Consider the following 22,177-nt stretch of genomic DNA (forward strand, 5'->3'; position numbering starts at 1 on the left):
TACCACATAAGTTCACCTCTATAAACGTATTCACGCACACCTACTCTTATGGTTTAATTCGATGCAAAGCAAAGAACCTTACCAGGGCTTGACATGCCGGGTGCCCTTGGGAACGCGGACATAGGTGGTGTATGGCTGTCGTCAGCTCGAGTACCTTCAAGAGATTGCGTTAAAAAAAAATTATTCAACGGATCTTGAGATTGAGAAAGTTCTGTTAACTATCATTCAGTTTTGTTAAGTCTAAAAATCAGAAACTAATTGACGCACAACGAAATTTAATGACACGAGAAATCCCGTGCATGGAACAAACATCACTCTCAATCGTGACCTATTTTTGCCTACCTACGTGCATCCTCTTCCTATAGAAAAACAAATTTGGTGCGCACATAAACCTCACCCCCAACAAGCCTAGCGTACAAAACTCACACGATCTACCACTTCCACCGTCAGCCGATTAGAGCATCGATAAGAGATCTTGCTGGCTTGCCAAGCACGGCTTCCGGCTGATGACCATTATTTGTAGCAATGCGGGCCTTCGTTCATTGCCATGATAATGATAGTACCATGAGGGGTTCTCACGGCTAGAGTTTATGGTGGAACTAGAAGACGGGATTGATGTTGCTCCGGTGATGGCGCCAGACAATCTTGCTGAGCGTTGTTGTGAAAGCGATTGGGATGGCCAGATAATACATCCTTGTGTCCGCGTGCCTCGGTTATTTCTATACCCGAACTCTCTTTTCTTGTGATAGCCATCATGCTTGAAGTACATATATCTTGCTATCACTTGTGCTACACATATCTTGTGCCTATCTTGCTTAGCTCTAGTTGTTATTGTTACACTTAGTTGAGCTTAGCATATTTATGGTTTGTGCTTGTAAACTAAACGTTAGTTTAATTTCGCATTCTTACAAGCCAAATCTGTAAGAGTTTTTAAACGTCTATTCACCCCCCTCTAGGCGACATCTCGTCCTTTCAGCACCCCTAGGACTCATGATGTCAAAAATGGGTCCTCTAACGTATGATACCCTGATCAAGAATCGAAGGCTCTAGCTAGCTGGAGATGGCCATAGAAAACCCCATCCGTCAAGATAGACATGTGCGTGATATTCCGTTGCATTATAAGACTCGTGTGTTCAAAGGGTCATGCATGCCACTAAGACTAGCGGTGATGGGGTCAAGTATTTGATAGTTAAAAACTCATGGAGACGAAACTAGGAGGTAGAAAACTTTGTCTTTTTATGCAAGGAAGCTAATGGGGCAAAAGAAGAATGTGGCCTCATCACGGAAAAGTGACTGCAGTGCTTATGAGGACTATATATGTCCATATTGTGTTTTAATTAAGGTATGAATTATGGGCACAAGGTGATGTGCCCATGAACATGGTAAAACTTTGCCAACTATTTTGACAACTCAAATTACCCAAATAATTACTACTAAATCAACTCTTATAGTTTCAGTGCAGCTATGTACGTTAGCACGTATGTTTTGAAATCAGCCTACCATTGGACTCACCATGTGTTGCATTGGCCTATTTTAGACATTGTAGCTTGTTTTTTTCATGTGTTTTGGACTAAATTAGTTCAATTGATGTAGTTTTTTCTTTTATGCAATGCACTATGTTGCTTTCTATTAGTGTTGCATCTTACTATTGAGATGAGTGGTGACTTCGGCTACTATTATCTTTGTTTATCAATCTTCAAATTGGTAAATTAGTCAATAGGAAGTGCGCCCTGCTAGCACACTTCATATTTCTAGTAAGAGTTGTTGTTGCTTGTTTGGTCATTAGATCAGTGGTCGTTCATCCGTTGCTCGGTACCTGAAAAATGAGATACCATAGGCTTTTAATATCTGCTCTGTCAAGAAACCTTGGTTCAATACATGCTTCTTTTCTCCTAAAAAAAGGCTTCTTTTGGGCCTTATCCTGAAAGAGGCCAACAATTCTTCTGTGTAAAAGCTTTTATTCACTGGTCCTTCGCTATAAGCAATTCCATTAGTCCAAGTCCGATGCGGTAATATGAAATAAGCAATTATGGTCGTAGACTCGCTCACCTCTAGCTCTTTTTCTTTGTGACGACCCGATGGTTTTTTGAAATTATTCCTCTAGAAATAAATCTATCTTCTCGTGTGTATGTAGCTACAATGGCATCGGACCTTTTAAATATCAGGAAATGCAGCTAAGTTTGGCCTCAAAAGAAACATCTTTATAGGCTGAAGTTGGCTTACTTAATTCATTTGAGCTCCCCCTTAGATAGTTTTCTAATTTGTTCCTTTTTTGTAGCTTGATAATTCAAGAACAAAAACATGTATACTTCCTCGATTTTTTAATTTTTTGGATGGCATTGAAGAGTGGATACATGGATAATTCATGCGGATGGATATTTTCATGGCAGTGCGGGAAAAATTTCACAATTTATGTGACGAAGCTAGAACAGTTAGTAAGGTTCTAAGGACGCTTCAACTTTATAAGGGAAAAGCCGGGAGGAAAGATGTGACTAAGACCAAGTCAACCGATGTCACCGTCGCCTCTTCCCCTTGATCTTCTTCTCCACCTCCGATGAGTGCTCCTCCTCTGCACCTTCTGGCAAGCCGCACCTCCCCTGCAACCACCGCACCACCCCCTCCTCCTCCATCGTGGCTATCACGTTGTTGTGAATCCTCACCGCCCTGCCCTACCCCGAGCTCCTCCACTGCCGTTCCACCGCCCCCTGTCAATCCCTCTAAGCCAGATCTTTTTCTTGGAGTCGGCCACCTTGGACGAGTTGGGTTGACATGTTCTCTCAATATCTCTCTTTTCTATCGTGCGGCATGTGAGTGAGTGAGAGGTTGCTATTGAGAAGAAGAGTTGGGGAAGAGATAAGACTAGGTGGAGCCTAGTTATTGGAATAATTGCACAAAATTCTAACGAAAGTTAAATTGGCCGAGCACTAATCTAAATCTTAGCTAGCCAAAAATTAGCAAACCGATCTAGTTTTATTATTGAAAATAGCATAAATTTGCTTCAAAAATAGCATAAATCACTTATAGCCAAAACCCATAACTTGACAAGCAGACATAAAACAAGGTCAATACCATATCCGAGCAACCACCAACATGGGCACCCCCTACAAAGCCCCGACGTCCGGTTCAACGGAACCGCTGGCTCCACCGTTCATGGCCGCCGTCGCTAGCTCCCACGCCTCCAGCTTGGAGACCTTCACGGCACATGTCCCTTTGTTGAACACGTACAGTTGGCTGCTACTCGTCGCCACGTGCTCCGGGTACACACGGGCCGTCATGCAAGTCCTCCCGCCGTCGCCGAAGCTCTCCACCACCGTGTGATCGATCTGCAATTGATCGTACATGATGTGTTAATCATCTCAGCTCATTTTGTACCGTGTGAATGTATGAAACATGTTCTATTTGCCTTGGTATTTTTCTACTCCCTCCGTCCCAATTGAGGTGATGCACTTGTTTTGCGTATCTAAACTTTGACCACTGATTTGATAAGTTAAATATTTGCCAGTTAACTATATACCATTATAAATTTTATTCAAATAAAAATTCAATGATCTAACATGCATAACATATAATTAAAATTTGGTTGATCAAATCAATAGTGTGCGCCGTTTAAATTGGGATAGATGGAGTAGGGGTTCAACTCACCAGTGTTCTGAGCGACAAGAACTTGTCCTTCTCCACGTCCACGTCCAGAAATGCTCCGTAGGATGTCTTGTGTACCCCTTCTTTCGTAGATGACCTGTGCATTTTTCAGGTTTGCAAAAAATGTTCAGAGATCGTGACATTTCTTTACCTAGATGTCTGCGAAAACTAGCATCTGTAACTGTAATCCCTTCTTCAAAGAAAAGCGTCAGCAAGACTTACTTTGTGAGGTCGGTGCACATGAGGACCTTGTACGTGTCAAGGTGCCTGAACACCCTGAAGAACACAGCCGTGTGCTCTTCCAGGTCGCCGGAGGCCATGACGAGCAGCCCGAACGGGCCGACTCCACCGTGCACGGACGCACCCTTCTCCGCGCAGAGCCCCGGCGGATCCAGCAGCCATTTCGGGTCCAATGTCTCGGCCTCCTCGAGGTTTGGGATCTCGAAGACGACCTCCACGTCGGCCTGGGAGCTCAGGATGCCGGCGATCTCCTTCGTGCCGCCGGCCTCCACCTCAGTCGCCCGCTCCAGGCCGACCCGCTTCCTCCGCAGCGTTTCGATCTCCTCCACTGGCCACTGCACAAGCCGCTTCCCGTCGGAGTCCAGCCACATCGCCCTCGGGAACGCCTGGAGGCCGGCCCAGCCTCTGGCGACGCCGCCGCCGTCGGTCTCGTCGACCCACGCCCACAGCACGCGCCGCTTCTTGCGCGCGTCGTAGAAGGACTTGGATGCGTAGAGGTGGCCGTGGTCGAACCGGCGCCAGTTCCTGCAGTCGACGCCACGCTCAGGCTCCCCTGGCAAGAACGTTTCCGCCGCGTCGTCGTACCGCCCCACCATGTAGTGGTCCTCCCTGGCCAGGTCGCTGAGCTTGAGCACGTGCGTCACTCCCGGGCCGCTCGGCGTCGACACGTCGAGCCCCACCGTGCCCTGCTCCGCCACCGGGAACAAGTCGGGGCACTCAAGCTCGGGGATCTCCTGCGAGCTGACGTGCAGAGGCGCCGCGTTGCGCTCCCAGCGGAGGAAGTCCGCGCTCCGGAAGACGAGTATTGAGCCCAGGCCGCCGACCTCTGCTCCGACTCCGACTCGCCACAGGCCGTCGCGTCCACGCCACGCCTCTGTCGGATCGCGGAAGTTGTTGCCGGTGACGTCCGCGGGGATCGGGATGACCGGGTTGCAGCTGGGCTTCTCCCACTCGCGGAGGAGCGGGTCGGAGGGGTTCTTGGCGAAGGCCACGTTCTGTACCTGCTCCATGTCGGCGTTCATGCCGGTGTAGAGGATGGCCGGGCGACCGCCTTCGAGGACTGTGGCGGAGCCCGAGTAGCAGCCGTTAATGTCGAAGTGGGCGGTGGCGTCGAGCGCATTTTCGAGGGCAGCCCAGTTCACGAGGTCGCCGGAGACGGAGTGGCCCCAGGACAGCTTGCCGTCGCCCCATGTGGCCTCCCGGGGATTGTACTGGTAGAAGAAGTGGTAGATGCCGTTGTGGTACATTGGCCCTGCCGGCATAACGGAAAACAACCGTCAGTCTGCTTCTTCCAGTAGCTTTCATTCTTACAGCAACCTAGATTACTAGCTGATTAAAACAACATTCCACGGTAGCATCATCTGCTAAACTGTTGATGTAGCATAATCGACAGTATGTAGGGAGAATAAAGGGACCGAGAAGAAAGAGAGAACAAATGTACCATTGGGATCATTTTGCCAATTCTTCGCAGGTTGGAAGTGGTAGGCGGTTCGGCCATTGCTCGGGTGCTCGATTCCATTCATGGCGCGAATCAGAGAGGAAGACGAAGCTATTGTTGGAGGGATTGCAAATTGCAACAAGACTTCAGGGCAAGTTATAGCCGCCCACTTCTCCAAGCTTAATGCAAGTCAATGAGACTTGCATCCATATGGGCAATAATTTAGTTCTTAAATTTGGGTTGAAGATCGCAGAAGATACCAAACAAAGTACTTGCTGTCTCCATGGATGCGCGGGCAAAAGCGGCCGCCGTCTCCATGGATGCGCGGGCAAAAGCGGCGGCGTGCGTGGCGTCTGCGCGGGTACCGGCAGCTGCTGCGCGGGCAAAAGCGGCGGCGCCCCCGGGGGAACAGCTCTCTGATCCTCCCCCTCGCGCGCACGACACGTGGCAATGGCCGCTTTTGCCCGCGCATCCATGGAGACGCGGCCGCTGCCGCTCGCTGTGCAGCCATGGGCGAGCTCGACCGCTACAATAGGCCGCCGCCGTTGCTACGTCTTGCCGCCCCCACTGCTACAAGAGGCTGCCGCCGTTGCTACATTCTACCTCCGCCGCTGCTACATCCGACAGTTGCATGAGCTACATCCTGCAGCCGGCGCTGCTACATCCATCCACCGGCGCTGCTTCATCCGTCCGCGGCCATTGCTACAGGGGGCCAGGTTTTCGGCGAGAGGCTCCGACAAAGTCACTTTTGCTACTTTTGTTCTTGGTTTTTGCTATAATAGCATACGTTTTTTGCTACAAGTTCCCCGGCGAGGTCTCCGGCGAGCTTTCGACGAGGTTGGTTTTGCTACAATAGCAAAAAAAAGCCCCTACAATTTTTGTGTTTTTTTGCTACTTTAGCATATTTTTTTTGCTACCATGTCTCCGGTGAGGTTTCCGGCGACGCCTCCGGCGAGTTCCCGGGTGACATCTCCGGCGAGTTTTTTTTGCGAGGTCTCCGATGAGATCGGTTTGCTACAATACCAGAATTGTTTTGCTACAATAGTACAACATGTTTGCTACATCGTCTCCGGCGAGGTCTCCGACGAGATCTGTGTGTATTTTAGGTGAACCGTGTTTTGCTACAATTGGGTTGATTTTGCTACAAACGAACCGTTTTTTGCTACTTTGGTACATTATGGTAGCAAAAGTGGGACTGAGGTATACTGTGATACGTGTCACGATCTGGACGGTCCAATCGAGCTAATCCAATAGCTGTCCACCCGGGGATTAGATTTCTAATCCCCGGGGACGCTCAGCAGTTCCCTTCTTTTATATTTCTGCCGGACGCGCTTACCACTGGCTGACTAGGACGAGTGCTAATCAGCTATAAGCCGCGTTTACAAGTTGTTTACTTAGATGCCACGGAACAAACTACCATCCAAACTTGCTCTCCACCTGTTTAAATACACTCTCTTAAGCTAGTACCATCCAAACTTTGCCATCGTAGAGTTGGTTTAGGTACTTAAAAACCCATTTTCTATTTCTTGCGTGAGCTCTGGCTTATCTTACGCGGTGCTCCCTCGCGACGCGCGTCGGATCAAGATCGGGCGGCCCGGACTGAGCGGCGCTTCCATCAAAAAAAAAACAAACCCGTCCATCCCCGTCCTTTTCCCTTACGATTCCACCTCCACTGTTCAAAATCGAGTTCATCCCCATTCCCCTCCCCTTCTCTCCCGACGTGGAGGTTCCTGGACGGGGTGAGAAGTTCCTTCGCCGGCGCGGCCCCGCGAGATAGACGCGTCCGTGGCGGCGGAAGTTGTTACACGAGTCTGTGAAGGAGACTTCGGCGGCGAGGCGTCTCGAATCCGCGCGCCCGTGGCTTGTGCTGTTCGTGTTAGGAGTTGTCGATTGCGGAGCTTGGGCGGCCTCGTTCTGGTAAGTCCTTCGATCTCGATCCGGTGGTGCTTCGAGCTTGTGGTTTAGTATGCTCGATTCGCCGTCAGTTTGACATCTTATAAATATGATTACGTCATGTAATTACGTAGCTTCAATCTACATTTCTATGTCGCAATAGCACGTATAATTTTAATAATAAATACATCCCAGCTGGGAAGTGGTACTTTGTTTTGCTTTTGCAGGATGTATTTTTTCAATAATAATTACATGCAAACTGTAAAATGTTATAACTATGTTTGTAGTTGAGTAATCTGTATTGGGTGTATTATGAGACCCTGTTTTGCTATGCAGGATGTATTTGTTCACTTATAATTACATGCAAACTGTACAATGCTATAACCATGTTCGAAGTAGAGGAATCTCTGTTGGGTGTTTTTTTTACTTAATACATCCTGGGTGTGTTTTTGTACGCATTTAATACATTTAATGTGAAGTAGCATCACCGCTACTAATAATTGAGGAATCGGAACAAATAATAGCAGATCAAAAATCGTGATAGCCATAGTCCAGCCTACAGTCGCACCAGGTCTACAAAACTTGAGCAGCGCATATGCCCATGTGCGGGACATTGTGTCGAGCAGGTTCTATGGGTTAAAGCGCTTCACCCCTAGAAACAGGGCGCCCCAATCCTAGCGATACAGCGCCGCCACCTGCACTTTCTTGCCCCGCACCCGCTTCTTCTCCTATCTTCGTCGCCCCTCGCTGCTTCTCTCTCCGACCCGGCGCTCACTTTTAGTCTCGAAGATGTACAATTGACTCATTAGTTACATAGAAGATTTTTTCCTCACATACCAGGGCAATGGAGTTCTATTTTTTAGGATGTAAAATTTATATAATAAATACATCTGTGCTTCTACTAATCTTGCACACAGGATGTATTTTATCCCTGTTTTTTGGTTGATGCTTTATAATCAGTGAAATAAATACATCCTACTATGCAAACAAATGATGTATATTTTTTCATTCCAGTTGTATGTTTTCAATATAATTACCCCACTGGCATATGTAATTTTGGTGTTCGTACCTATAAATTTCTTCTGTATGTACATCTTTCTCTGGAGATTTTATATAGTTTGTTTCAATAGTAGGATGTACTACTCCATAGATTAATACAGTTTCTCCATGGTGCATTTGTATGCTATTTTAACATCTATCATTACTACTTTTTTTCCAGGTCATGTCAATAACACCACTGTATACATCATGGTATAACCACTTCTTTGTAACAAATGATTTTTATCATTGATTTCATTTGTTTCACTGAATTTTTTACATGGGTATGCATTGTGTTACAGAACGATACAAAGGCTGGACCATCAAAGTTCTTTCAGATGAAGCAAAAGTTGCAATTAAAGGGCGACGCAAATGAAACAGGGGTACAGCGTCAGGAAGATTTGTTTGAGGAACAACAACCAACTGCACTGCCACCAATACAGAATGACTCTTCTGCAGTTCAGAATGATTTGGTTGAGAATGAGGTAGTTGAGGATGATGTAGTACCTGACAATCAAGATAATCTGACAGAGAATGTACCTGCTAAGAAGAAAAACCAGGTGCTGATATTTTTTTCACCACCATGATGTAATATATCAACCACTATATCTCTGTTGCTTGATGTTTTTCTTACATGCCTTTACTTTTCTGCCTTTGACAGAGTTCTCTATTCAATCGTTCATCCCCCATGAAGCTTGTAAGGTTATGCAAGGGCATGACACCAGAACAGAAGGACTTGATAACAAAAGCAGATCTCGGAGACATTGTATTGATGAAGTGCTCGAAATTGATTCCATAGCTATGTAGGTTTCTGTTGGCGAGCTTTGATCATGTCAGATGCGTTCTTGATTTCGGGGACAGGGGAAGAATACCTGTAACAGTTCAGTCAGTTGCCAAGGTTCTGGGAGTACCCATTGGTAGCTCGCCAGTCCCTTACTATGTCGATGCCAAATCAACGACTGCTATACTGGAGATGCTTGGTATACACGATGGTGTGCAACCCAATCTTTCATATTTGGAGAAGGAGCTAGGACCGAAGCAACCTGCAGATGATTTGTATCTTAGGAAGTTTGTCATTTATCTGATTAGTTCAATCTTTGCTCCAACCACTGGCATAAAGGTTAGCCCAAAGTGTTACCCTTTTGTCATGAATGCAACTTCAGTCAGTACTCTGAATTGGGCCAAGTTCATCATAGACATACTTATACAAACTGCAAACGCTAAAGACAAGAAGAATTGGTTTAAGGCATGTATGCCATATCTCATGGTTAGTTCTTCTCATATTTTTTATACATTCCTTCTGTATTTGTGTGTACATTACAATTTCAGGATTCCTTAAACACGTGTAATTAATTTTTTTAACCTTTTCGGCAGATAGTTTACGTTGACTCCTTGGAAACAAACTCACTGGATGTTCCAGGAGATGGTACTCGATGTTGTGTCTGGTCAAATTGTATGATCAGTTTGGTAGCTGGTTTGGACACTAACAATGATGGATCATTCGGACGGTTACCGGTATGTTTCTTTTCATTCAATGCTTGGCATATTTTCTTCTTCATGTAATCGACGTATATGATTTTTTAAGTAACAATTCTTTTTTTTCACTTGTTTTGATGCAGCTGAAGCCTTGTTTCAGGACCAACCTATCTCTATTTACCACAGAACGTACAGATGTTGACATGTTCATAAAACGACATCTTCCAGCCAATCACACAGACGAGGTAAGGATGGAGTTGTTCCCACCTTTGTAATATGTTATATGTAGTTTTTTTATTAACATTTTGGAGTAAACTGAAGTCTTAATCTAAGCATTTTTTTTCTCATGTTAACCAGGATTTGTCCAAGTACAGGCCTGCTGTCATTAACATGTGTTATATTTTCGAAGATGGTTTGGCTAAATTCATCAACTCCTTAGGAAAGGCAGATGATAAAGGAATCACAAACAACCAGGTTGAAGAAGAAGTTGCTGTCTTGAGGAACATCCAGATGGATAAACCAAAAAGGAGGAGGCGTACAAAAGTATCTGAACATGCTGTAGCGGCACAAACCAGTGAAAATTCCTGCCATGAGCAAGGAGACCTGCAAAGGGATGATCAAGTACCACAAAACCAGGAGGCATCACCTAATGCCATGGCAGAAAAACCCAAGAAGAGGAAGTATGTTGCTGGTTTGGGAGGACAAAGAGCTGCCAAAAAACTGGTTCCTGTTAGTAATGTGGACTCATTACAGAGGTCTGATCAAGGTGCTGATCATAGCGATGAAGCAGCACGCGAGAAGATGGAGTTACCGCACGTTGCTTCCAATGTATCTGTCACCGTGGATGCCACCACAAATGCTCTGAATCAGCTGCAGTTCTATGGAACCCCCTCACAAACAAGCAACGATACGATTGAGAAGGATCAACCAGCGCAACATACACCATCCACAGTACATGTACAATTAAAGGATGAATTGCAAAAAGAATGCACCAGCGGCATTTATCCAGGAAGAACATCAAGTGGGAAAAAAAGGAAGTCAATTATATTTGATATTGAGGAAAAAGACATGCAGATCAACACCAATTATACCGACAAAGGTGGAGAACATCATCTTGGACTATAAAATACAGAAGCAACTACATCTAGTCCATCTGGCAGGAGGCCTGTCACTAGGTCTATGTCTCCTACAAAGACACCTGTAAGTAATCAAGGAGATCCGCAGGCAACAGATGTTGTGTCAACGAGGTTTGCTGCAACTACTCCAAGAAGGCTAACCAGATTTGCTACAGCTGAAGCAAGGTTAGAGCATAGCAATGCAAATTTGCCAAGAAACTTGTCAGGAATTAGGGATGTGCTTAATCGAGGTGAATCTGGATATGCGGAAAACAACATGAATAGGAACTTGGATCAAGATTTCTGTAGTTCTGGTGGTGTAACTGAGACTGATGTTCAGAGGAAACAATGAGAGCTTTTCGAGTTCCACCCATCCTTTGATCTTGGCTTTGACACACAGACAAGTCAAGAAGCTTAAGATATCATCCAGTCACAGGAACCTGACACAAATCTTCACGAGATTGTTGTGATATCTAGCAATGATAGTGGGGACTCATTAGACAAAATATATGCAACTATTGAGATTCCTACAACAACTACAGCTATCACAAAAGAATCTACAGTTAACACAAACAAGGTTGTTGCAGAAGAAGAATTAGGTGCACCTGATGGTAAAGACAGTTGCACTCCTGTCCCTAGAGCGCATGAGAAGAGAATTGTCAAGCCAGCCCAAAATCAGAAGTCGCCATTTGTAGACTACGCCAACAAAGAAGTTGTATCCAAATATGCAAATGAGGTGTACAACAGGGTTTGCATGTATGGCGGTGAATCTAAGGATGATTTAAACAAAGAAAAAATCGTTGACTGTGGAGGTTTCTACATCGAGCTTCGAGATCTTGCAGATTCTGTGAAGCCTTGTGGTTGGATAAGCAATTCTACTGTCGAAATTGCACTTCGAGTTCTTTCTAGTGAGTTGGAGAACCAAAAGAAACATGTCATGCCATTACGTATTGCCGTAAGAAATTCGCAAACCTCTCTGTTTTTTTCTGTAAAATATCTTCTTTCTTTTTTTTGGTTCGTGCTGTAATTCTCACACATGTGCATCGTTCTTTTTACTGCATACAGACCAAGCTTAGGAGTGTGAGCTGCATCAACGACAGAATGGTGAAGAAAGCTTTCAAAATGACACCTGAATGCCGTCTAGACCACAAAGAACAAGTAAGTTCTAACTTTTGATGATTCTACATGTTGAATAATTAGCCATGTACTTTACCTTTTCCAACTACTAATAGGTTCCACATTTTTTTCTGTCATTTCTTTGAGTGCAGATAATGTTTGGAGTGCTGCAAGATCTAACACCTGATATCAAACAATTCAACGGACACTACTATTTGATCGTGCTCAACTTAAAGGCAGAGAGGTTCGAGGTGATGGATTCTCTCGGATCTAAAGGTAACAAGGGACTAGTTGCTGATTACAGAGCAATAATTGGGTCTATTAAATACATGTGGGCACAAAACTATGCTGATTCAAAGATTAATATCGAGAAATGGAAAACTGAACACATCAGCACCCCGATGCAGAAAACTACGTGAGTGCATATGGAACTACTTGTCATTATTACATACAAAGCTACAAACATTTTACTTTACATCAATTAGTATCTCTTACTTTTTTAAATTGTTCTTCACATGCAAGGTACGACTGCGGCTACTTCATGCTAAAGTTCATCGAATTGTGGAATGGGAGGAAGATGATAGCTGCGCTTAACCCAATGGATATGCCTGTCATTAGGAAGCAATTGACACTAAAGTGGTTGTCATGGGTACAAAACAAAATAGAATGGCAAGAACTACTGTTCTAGGCACATTCAAATCAAGAGAAGGTACCTTTTTGGATCCTATGACCTTTTGTACATCCTTCTCTTCTACCAATTTTTGTCCTTTTTAATACATTTTGTACAGTTTGCATGAGTATATTGGTGATATAATTGAACGGGTAAAACCATGGATTTTTTCATCCATTACTGAGTTATAACACATAACTTTACTGACCACGCTAGTGCTCGAGACATAAAGCACCAAAAAACCAAATAAATAACTAGAATCATCAACACCATGGAATATAATATACATGCAAGTTAATCAACATTGTTCACAAATAAATTCTTCCAAAGTCATTAAAACTACAAAAATACCACATTCCTTGCCACTTGATAACTAATTCACACTTGCCATTACTAAACCATGTCGCGGAAGAAGTTGATCTCCATAGGTTCTGGTGCAGTAGACAATTTTGAGGGGCATGATGCTAAAGTGTGATTCTCAGACCCACAACCACTGCATTTCACAGGTTTTGTAGATTTTATGTGCAGCCCAGACTTCTTCCGTTTCTCCCATGGACATCCTTTAGTTCTAGTTACTGTAGGGTCCCTAATATTGTGCTGCTGCGACGCACTCCCCTGCCCATCATCACCGACAAAGCCCCGGTTGGATGTTTGTTCAGCGTTCTTTCTCTTTTGATTTGCATCGCCACCAACAAACTCACCTTTAGACGTTTCTTCAACATGTCCACCTTTTTTATGTTTAGCTTTTCGTTTTGCTGCTTCACTTAACTTCATAGACTTAAGTTCATTTGACAAAGCCAACATGTACTTATGAGCTATAGCCTTGCTTTTATCCGATTCAGATGCTACTTTAGCTATGTCTGTGAAATCATTGCACAGTGTCCCATACCGGATCAGCTTCCTCTCCTTAATTGACAACTTCCTGTCAGTAGGGACATCAGGCAAGTCTACTTTCTGTGTAACAATGTCTTCTGGTGGCATTTCCCACCTTGGCAGTATGTAATGCAGCGGTATGTACCCCACAGCACCAACCTGTGCCATTACTCGCAATGCATGGCAGCACAGCAAATCATCCCTTTTAATCTTATAGCATTCACATGTGTAGGTCGATTCCTGCATGTTAGCTTCCACCCTGTAGGATCTCTTGCCATATCCATAAACTGATCATGTTATTGGAACAACATCAAACAGATGCCCCTCAACTAGATTTGCATTGTAAGATGTAACTTTACGAATCTCAGCCCTGAAACGCAGGTAGATGGGCCTGGTGTACACCTGTATAGATTGTTTCTCAAGTGGCCAATCTCCCCACATCCTTAGAGTCTTGTCTTCCATTTCGAATTCATTACCTTCTTCTGCAACATCTATTTTCTCTTGTAGTTTCATGTACTGTTTGAAGAAATGCACGAGGCTGTTGTGTGGTCTAACATATCTTTTCAAAACAGCATTGAACCCTTCGCTACGCGCTGTAGTTTGTAGGAATGGGAAGAACCTATCCCTGAAGTAAGCAGGGACAAAACTGGATCTCAGATCATAGACGTCCGCCAAATGTGTATTGTCCCCTACATTGTACTTGATGATCATTTCTGCCCACCTTCTTTCAAATTCATCCTCTGTCATGCTATGGTCAATGATCTCATTGAACTCTCTCCGTAGATCTTCATTCTTAGCCATGTCATTTCCTAGCACAGGTTGGAAATTTTGCATTATGTGCCATCTACAATTCTTGTGGCATGAATTTGGAAAAGTTGTCAAAATGGCACTCCTCATTGCACCATCCTGATCAGTGATGATGTTAGTTGGATGCAAACCATCCATCGCCTCAAGAAATGTCTCAAATAGCCAAACAAAATCTTCCATCCTTTCATTTTTTAGGAACCCACAACCAAGTTGAATTGATTGACCATACCTATTTATCCCAATGAACGGCGCAAAGGGCATGTTGTACATGTTTGTCATGTAGGTAGTGTCAAAAGACAAACGATCACTGTAAAGCTTGTATGCAGCTCTTGCTGGCCCATCAACCCAGAAAATCCGCCGAACTCGGTGATCATGATCAACATCTATTTTGGAGAAGAACTGCGGATCATCCTTTTTCACCTTATCAAACTCTGCAAGTAACAGTGACATGTCTTGCTGAGTTTCTGGCACATCAATTGTTGCCATGAAGTTGCTAACATCTTTTGTAACATAGGGAACATTAGCAAGCTTGCCATACAACTCTGCCATAATAGACATCAGTCTTCCAGCTGACAGGTTGACCTTGTGAAGTAGCCTGATGAAGTCTCTTTCTTCCTTTGGGATTCCCCTGTGAGATCTCAAGAACCTTTTCAAAGAAAATTTCTTGAGACATGGATGATTGTGCTCTTCTATAAACATTGTTACATGCCACTTTTTGCCTCTTCTTTTCACTCGCAGATGTGCCTTGCAGTCAGTCTTAACAGGTATTGCACGATTGCATTGTTTCACTGGTGGAGCTTCCAGCCTATTGATATCAGGGTTCTTCCCACTTTTGTTGCAAACAAATAGGCATTTGTCTTTCTCCTTATCAATGGTAGAGTTTCTGGATGTACTAGACTTTATTGAAAAGCCTACATGCTTAGCATACCGATTATAATGCAGTCTAGCTTGCTCCCAACTATCAAACATCATCCCTGGATATGGTTTCTCAACAGTTGGCTGGCTACTTGGAGTTGACTGAACTTCATCTTCTCCACCTGAATCATCGCTAGATAGGGTAATTCCAGTAAGTACATCAGTTTCTGTTGATGGTCCTGTGTTGCCACCAGATATGTGAACTTCAACTGCAGCAACTTCTACATGTCCTAGATCACCTTGAGCTTCTTTTGGATGAACTACATCTTCAAGATCTTCAATATCTTCCAGTGTAACATTTAGGTCCAGATCCATATCTACAATACATAAGCATTTAAGGCCATAAACATTTAACAAACTGACAATTCAATTCAGCTGCATCAAAGAAAGCATTTAAGGCCATAACATTTTTTGTACATGTTCAATGCTACATAAGCTAGACAAATTAACATGTATTTTTTCAATTCTACATGTAATTCTTCTAGATGCAGATTGATGCTAAGACAGTACTTGCTACATCTTGTCTGAAAATGACATTATTCACCTGTAATTTTTCAGGACCATGATGCTGATGCTATGGAGGCCTACAACTAGGAATCAAGATTTCCAACATGCATCTGATTGTACATGATTTTGGTTCAAGACTACCTGCACTACCAATATTGCTATTTGTTCATGCTTCTGAGAAACAATTCCGCACACTTCTATTTCTTCTCCTTACTATTACTGTCGGATTTATACATCCTGGGATATGTTAACTTCTAAGTCAAGTGGATCCTTTTTGCTGTGGATCTGTTTTACTTCAAGTTTGCAGAATTGGCCTGGGTCAATTCTTTATACATCTAACCATGAGTAACCAGAGTGCAATGGGTCAATTCCTGGGTAGAAGTTTAGGATTTGGGGTGGGGTAAGAAGTTACAGATCTGGCATGGGAAGGAGCTTTTTACCTCTGTTTTCTGGACGTGCTACAGGAGATTTGTAGCAGATCTTCTTTTATCTACTTGGTAAGCATGTATTTTTTGGCTCTCTTTGAAGCTACAGGATGGAGTTTTCTTGCTGGTCTTCGTACCAGGAAGAAGACGAGGGCTGGAAGAAAAGAGGGCAGGTAGGGTTTGGTGTTGGAGATATGCCCAAGAGGCAATAATAAAATGGTTATTATATATCTTTGTGTTTATGATAAATGTTTACATATCATGCTATAATTGTATTAACCGAAACATTGATACATGTGTGTTATGTGAACAACAAGGAGTCCCTAGTAAGCCTCTTGTATAACTAGCTTGTTGATTAATAGATGATCATCGTTTCATGATCATGAACATTGGATGTTATTAATAACAAGGTTATGTCATTGATGAATGATGTAATGGACACACCCAATTAAGCGTAGCATAAGATCACGTCATTAAGTTCATTTGCTATAAGCTTTCGATACATAGTTATCTAGTCCTTTCGACCATGAAATCATATAAATCACTTATGCCGAAAGGGTACTTTGATTACATCAAACGTCACTGCGTAAATGGGTGGTTATAAAGGTGGGATTAGGTATTCGGAAAGTATGAGTTGAGGCATATGGATCAACAGTGGGATTTGTCCATCCCGATGACGGATAGATATACTCTGGGCCCTCTCGGTGGAATGTTGTCTAATTAGCTTGCAAGCATATGAATGGTTCATAAGAGACCACATACCACGGTACGAGTAAAGAGTACTTGTCAGGAGACGAGGTTGAACAAGGTATGGAGATACCGATGATCAAACCTCGGACAAGTAAAATATCGCGTGACAAAGGGAATCGGTATCGTATGTAAATGGTTCAATCGATCACTAAGTCATCATTGAATATGTGGGAGCCATTATGGATCTCCAGATCCCGCTATTGGTTATTGGTCGGAGAGAAGTCTCAACCATGTCTGCATAGTTCGCGAACCGTAGGGTGACCCACTTAAGGTTTAATGTCGTTTGAGTAGATATGGAATATGGAATGGAGTTCGAAGTTTTGTTCGGAGTCTCGGATGGGATCCAGGACATCACGAGGAGTTCCGGAATGGTCCGGAGAATAAGATTCATATATAGGAAGTCATTTTATAAGTTTGAAAATGATCCGGTGCATTTATGGAAGGTTCTAGAAGGTTCTAGAAAAGTCCGGAAGAAATCACTATGGAAGGCGGAGTCCCGAAGGGACTCCACCTAGCATGGCCGGCCAACCCTAAGGGGGTGGAGTCCCAGGTGGACTCCACCAAGGTGGCCGGCCACCCCCCTCCAAGGAAAGGTGGGAATCCCACCTTGAGTGGGAATCCCACCTTGGGTAGGTTTCCCTACACATGGAAGGTTTTGGTTTGGGGTCTTATTCGAAGACTTGTAGACCAAATCTTGGGGGTTCCACCTATAAAAAGAGGGACAAGGGGAGGGGGCCGGCCACCTCAAGCCCTGGTTGGCCGCACCCCATAGTGGCCGGCGCCCCCCTCTCCCAAACCCTAGCCGCCTCTCCTCCACCACCTCTCTCGCATACGCTTAGCGAAGCTCCGCCGGAGATCTCCATCGACACCGTCACCACGCCATCGTGCTGCCGGGATTCCAATGAGGATCTACTACTTCCGCTGCCCGCTGGAACGGGGAGAAGGACGTCGTCTTCATCAACACCGAACGTGTGACCGAGTACGGAGGTGCTGCCCGATTGTGGCACCGTCAAGATCTTCTACGCGCTTTTGAAAGCGGCAAGTGATCATCTTCTGCAACAACGAGATCTAATCTCGTAGGCTTTGGAACTCTTCAAGGGTTAGTCTCGTTCATCCCCTCGTTGCTACCGTCTTCTAGATTGCATCTTGGCTTGGATTGCGTTCTTGCGGTAGGAAATTTTTTGTTTTCTATGCTACGAATCCCATCAGTGGTATCAGAGCCAGGTTTATGCATAGATTGGTTGCACGAGTAGAACACAATTGTTTTGTGGGCGTTGATGCTTTGTTGTCTTTAGTTCGTGTACTTTGCATCTTTGTGGCATAGTGGGATGAAGCGGCTCGGGCTAACTTTACATGACCGCGTTTATGAGATTTGCTCCACGCTCGACATGCAACTTGTATTGCATAAGTGGCTTTGCGGGTGTCTGTCTCTCCCACTATAGTAAAGATCCAATTTACTCTTTCTTTTGACAACACTAGTATCACCGTTGTGGTTCATGTTCGTAGGTAGATTGGATCTTACTCGAAACCCTAAACTACGTAAAATATGCAAACCAAATTAGAGACGTCTAACTTGTTTTTGCAGGGTTTGGTGATGTGATATGGCCATAATGTGATGATGAATATGTATGAGATGATCATTATTGTATTGTGGCAACCGGCAGGAGCCTTATGGTTGTCTTTAAATTTCATGTTGAGTAGTATTTCAAAGAAGTTGTAATAGTTGCTACATGGAGAACAATCATGAAGACGGCGCCATTAACCTTGACGCTACGCCGACGATGATGGAGATCATGCCCGTTGATGATGGAGATCATGTCCGTGCTTTGGAGACGAAGATCAAAGGCGCAAAGACAAAGGGGCCATATCATATCACATATAAATTGCATGTGATGTTAATCCTTTTATGCATCTTATTTTGCTTAGATCGCGACGGTAGCATTATAAGATGATCCCTCTCACTAAATATCAAGATAATAAAGTGTTCATCCTTAGTAGCACCGTTGCTAAGACTTGTCGTTTCGAAGCATCACGTGATGATCGGGTGTGATAGATTCTACATGTGCATACAACGGGTGCAAGCCAGATTTGCACACGCGGATACTAAGGTTGCCTTGACGAGCCTAGCATGTACAGACATGGTCTCGGAACACGGGATACCGAAAGGTAGATCATGAATCATATGAATGATATGATGAACACTTTGAGTGTTCACCAATGAAGTTACATCTTGTCTCGTGATGATCGGACTTGATGTAGTGGATTTGGTTCGTGTGATCACTAAAACAATGCGAGGGATATTGTTTTGAGTGGGAGTTCACCTAGTTTTTAATTTTGCTAAATTAAAATTTGAACTCAATTTGTCATAAACTTAGTCTAAACTATTGCAAATATATGTTGTAGATCATGGCGTCCCCATCAATCAATTTTAACCAGTTCCTAGAGAAAGAAAAGCTTAAAAGCAATGGTAGCAACTTCACCGACTGGTTCCGTCATGTGAGGATTTTCCTCACTGGTGGAAATCTGCAATTTGTGCTCGAAGCACCGCTAGGTCCCCCACCACCACCTGCAGTATCCGAGGACGAAAAGAATGTTTACGAGACTCGGGTAACTCGGTACTCTCAAGTTCAGTGTGCCATCCTGTGCAGCCTAGAGGCGGAGCTCCAAAAGCGTTTAGAGCACCACGATCCTTATGAGCTGGTCCATGAGCTAAAAGCTATCTTTGAAACTCATGCGGCTGTGGAAAGCTATGAAGCATCGAAACACTTCTTTGGCTGTATGATGGAAGAGGGTAGCTCCGTTAGTGAGCACGTGCTCGCTATGTCCGGGCATGCGAAGAAGCTCAGTGACTTGGGGATAGTGATTCCTAACAAGCTGGGTATTCATCGTGTACTCCAATCACTGCCACCTAGTTACAAGAACTTTGTGATGAACTACAACATGCAGAACATGAACAAGGAGTTACCTGAACTCTTCTCCATGCTGAAATCTGCTGAGGTGGAAATACAGAAAGAGCACCAAGTGTTGATGTTCAACAAGACCACCAGTTTCAAGAAGCAAGGCAAACCTAAGAAGGGCAACATCAAGAAGGGCGGCAAGAAAGCTGCTGCACCTCCTGAGAAGCCTAAGGGTGGCCCTAAACCTAATACTGAGTGCTATTACTGCAATGGGAAGGGGCACTGGAAGCGTAATTGCCCCAAGTACTTGGCTGATCTGAAGAGCGGCCTTGTTAAGAAGAAGAAAGGTATATCTGATATACATGTTATAGATGTCTATCTTACTGGTTCTCGTACTAGTGCCTGGGTATTTGATACTGGTTCGGTTGCTCACATTTGTAACTCGAAACACGAACTACGGAATAAACGAAGCCTAGCAAGGGACGAGGTGACGATGCGCGTTGGAAACGGATCCAAGGTCGATGTGATCGCTGTCGGCACGCTCCCTCTACATCTACCTTCGGGATTAGTTTTAAACCTCAATAATTGTTATTTGGTGCCTGCGTTGAGCATGAACATTATATCTGGATCTTGTTTAATGCAAGACGGTTATTCATTTAAGTCTGAGAATAATGGTTGTTCTATTTTTATGAATAATATCTTTTATGGTCATGCACCTGAGACGAATGGTTTATTCCTGTTAAATCTCGATAGTAGTGATACACATGTTCATAACATTGATGCTAAGCGAATTAAATTGAATGATAATTCTACTTATATGTGGCAATCGCTGTCTTGGTCATATTGGAGTGAAACGCATGAAGAAACTCCATTCTGATGGACTACTTGAGTCACTTGACTTTGAGTCACTTGATAGATGCGAAGCATGTCTAATGGGAAAAATGACTAAGACTCCATTCTCTGGTATTATGGAGCGAGCTACAGACTTATTGGAAATCATACATACCGATGTGTGCGGACCAATGAGTATAGCCTCGCGCGGTGGTTATCGTTATGTTCTAACCTTCACAGATGATCTGAGTAGATATGGGTATATCTATTTCATGAAACATAAATCCGAAACTTTCCAGAAGTTTAAGGAATTCCAAAGTGAAGTAGAAAATCAACGTAACAAGAAGATCAAGTTTACGTTACGATCGCGGAGGCGAATATCTGAGTTATGAGTTTGGCATGCATTTAAAGAAATGCGGAATACTTTCACAGTTGACACCGCCGGGAACACCACAGCGCAATGGTGTGTCCGAACGTCGTAATCGAACTCTCTTAGATATGGTTCGTTCTATGATGTCTCTTACTAATTTGCCGTTATCATTTTGGGGTTATGCATTAGAGACAGCTGCATTCACTTTAAATAGGTCATCATCTAAATCCGTTGCAACGACACCGTATGAATTATGGTTTAATAAGAAACCTAAGCTGTCGTTCCTTAAAGTTTGGGGTTGCGAAGCCTATGTAAAAAAATTACAACCGGACAAGCTAGAACCCAAAGCGGAGAAATGCGTCTTCATAGGATACCCTAAGGAAACTATTGGGTATACTTTCTATCACAAATCCGAAGGCAAAATCTTTGTTGGTAAGAACGGAACCTTTCTTGAAAAAGAGTTTCTCACTAAAGAAGTGACTGGAAGAAAAGTAGAACTCGACGAGGTTACTGAACCTTCTCTCGTTGATCAGAGTAGCGCAGTACCGGAAGATGTTCCTGTGCCGCCTGCACCGGTGACAGAGGAAGCTAATGATAATGATCATGAAACTTCGAGCGAGGTAGCTACTGAACCTCGCAGATCGACAAGGGAACGTACCACTCCTGATTGGTATGATCCTTGTCTAAATGTCATGATTGTGGACAACAATGATGAGGACCCTGCGACGTATGAAGAAGCGATGATGAGCCCAGATTCCAACAAATGGCAAGAAGCCATGAAATCCGAAATGGGATCCATGTATGATAACAAAGTGTGGACTTTGGTAGACTTACCTGATAGCCGTAAGGCTGTCGAGAATAAATGGATCTTCAAGAGAAAAACAGAGATCTTGATGGTAATGTTACTGTCTATAAAGCTCGACTTGTCGCAAAGGGTTTCCGACAAATTCAAGGTGTTGACTACGATGAGACTTTCTCACCTGTAGCGAAGCTGAAGTCTGTGAGGATTTTGTTAGCAATAGCTGCATTTTTCGATTATGAGATTTGGCAGATGGATGTCAAAACAGCGTTCCTTAATGGTGACATTGAGGAAGAGTTGTATATGGTACAACCCAAAGGTTTTGTCGATCCTAAAAATGCTGACAAGGTGTGCAAACTTCAGCGTTCAATTTATGGA

The 22,177-nt window shown here is 43.9% G+C and overlaps 3 protein-coding genes across 3 annotated transcripts; 1 reads left to right on the plus strand and 2 right to left on the minus strand.

Moving 5' to 3' along the window:
- Positions 1–3,023: 3,023 nt before the first annotated feature.
- Positions 3,024–5,485, minus strand: LOC127336754 (beta-fructofuranosidase, insoluble isoenzyme 7). The gene is made up of 4 exons (XM_051363596.2): positions 5,321–5,485; positions 3,862–5,131; positions 3,643–3,736; positions 3,024–3,323 (listed from the first exon to the last, which is right to left on the minus strand). Exons 1-4 carry the CDS (start codon positions 5,400–5,402, stop codon positions 3,102–3,104), a joined length of 1,668 nt encoding a protein of 555 aa, XP_051219556.1. The 5' UTR covers positions 5,403–5,485; the 3' UTR covers positions 3,024–3,101.
- Positions 5,486–7,014: 1,529 nt separating this feature from the next.
- Positions 7,015–12,675, plus strand: LOC139836190 (uncharacterized). Its single transcript, XM_071826795.1, has 10 exons — positions 7,015–7,234; positions 8,430–8,461; positions 8,551–8,808; positions 8,910–9,515; positions 9,623–9,763; positions 9,868–9,969; positions 10,082–11,794; positions 11,905–11,997; positions 12,108–12,370; positions 12,478–12,675. Exons 4-7 carry the CDS (start codon positions 9,222–9,224, stop codon positions 10,847–10,849), a joined length of 1,305 nt encoding a protein of 434 aa, XP_071682896.1. The 5' UTR covers positions 7,015–7,234; positions 8,430–8,461; positions 8,551–8,808; positions 8,910–9,221; the 3' UTR covers positions 10,850–11,794; positions 11,905–11,997; positions 12,108–12,370; positions 12,478–12,675.
- Positions 12,676–13,789: 1,114 nt separating this feature from the next.
- Positions 13,790–15,535, minus strand: LOC127329564 (protein FAR1-RELATED SEQUENCE 5-like). The gene has a single exon (XM_051356063.1). It carries the CDS (start codon positions 15,533–15,535, stop codon positions 13,790–13,792), a length of 1,746 nt encoding a protein of 581 aa, XP_051212023.1.
- Positions 15,536–22,177: the final 6,642 nt, after the last annotated feature.

Source organism: Lolium perenne, chromosome 2 (assembly GCF_019359855.2).
Source record: "Lolium perenne isolate Kyuss_39 chromosome 2, Kyuss_2.0, whole genome shotgun sequence".
NCBI classification, from domain to species: domain Eukaryota; kingdom Viridiplantae; phylum Streptophyta; class Magnoliopsida; order Poales; family Poaceae; genus Lolium; species Lolium perenne.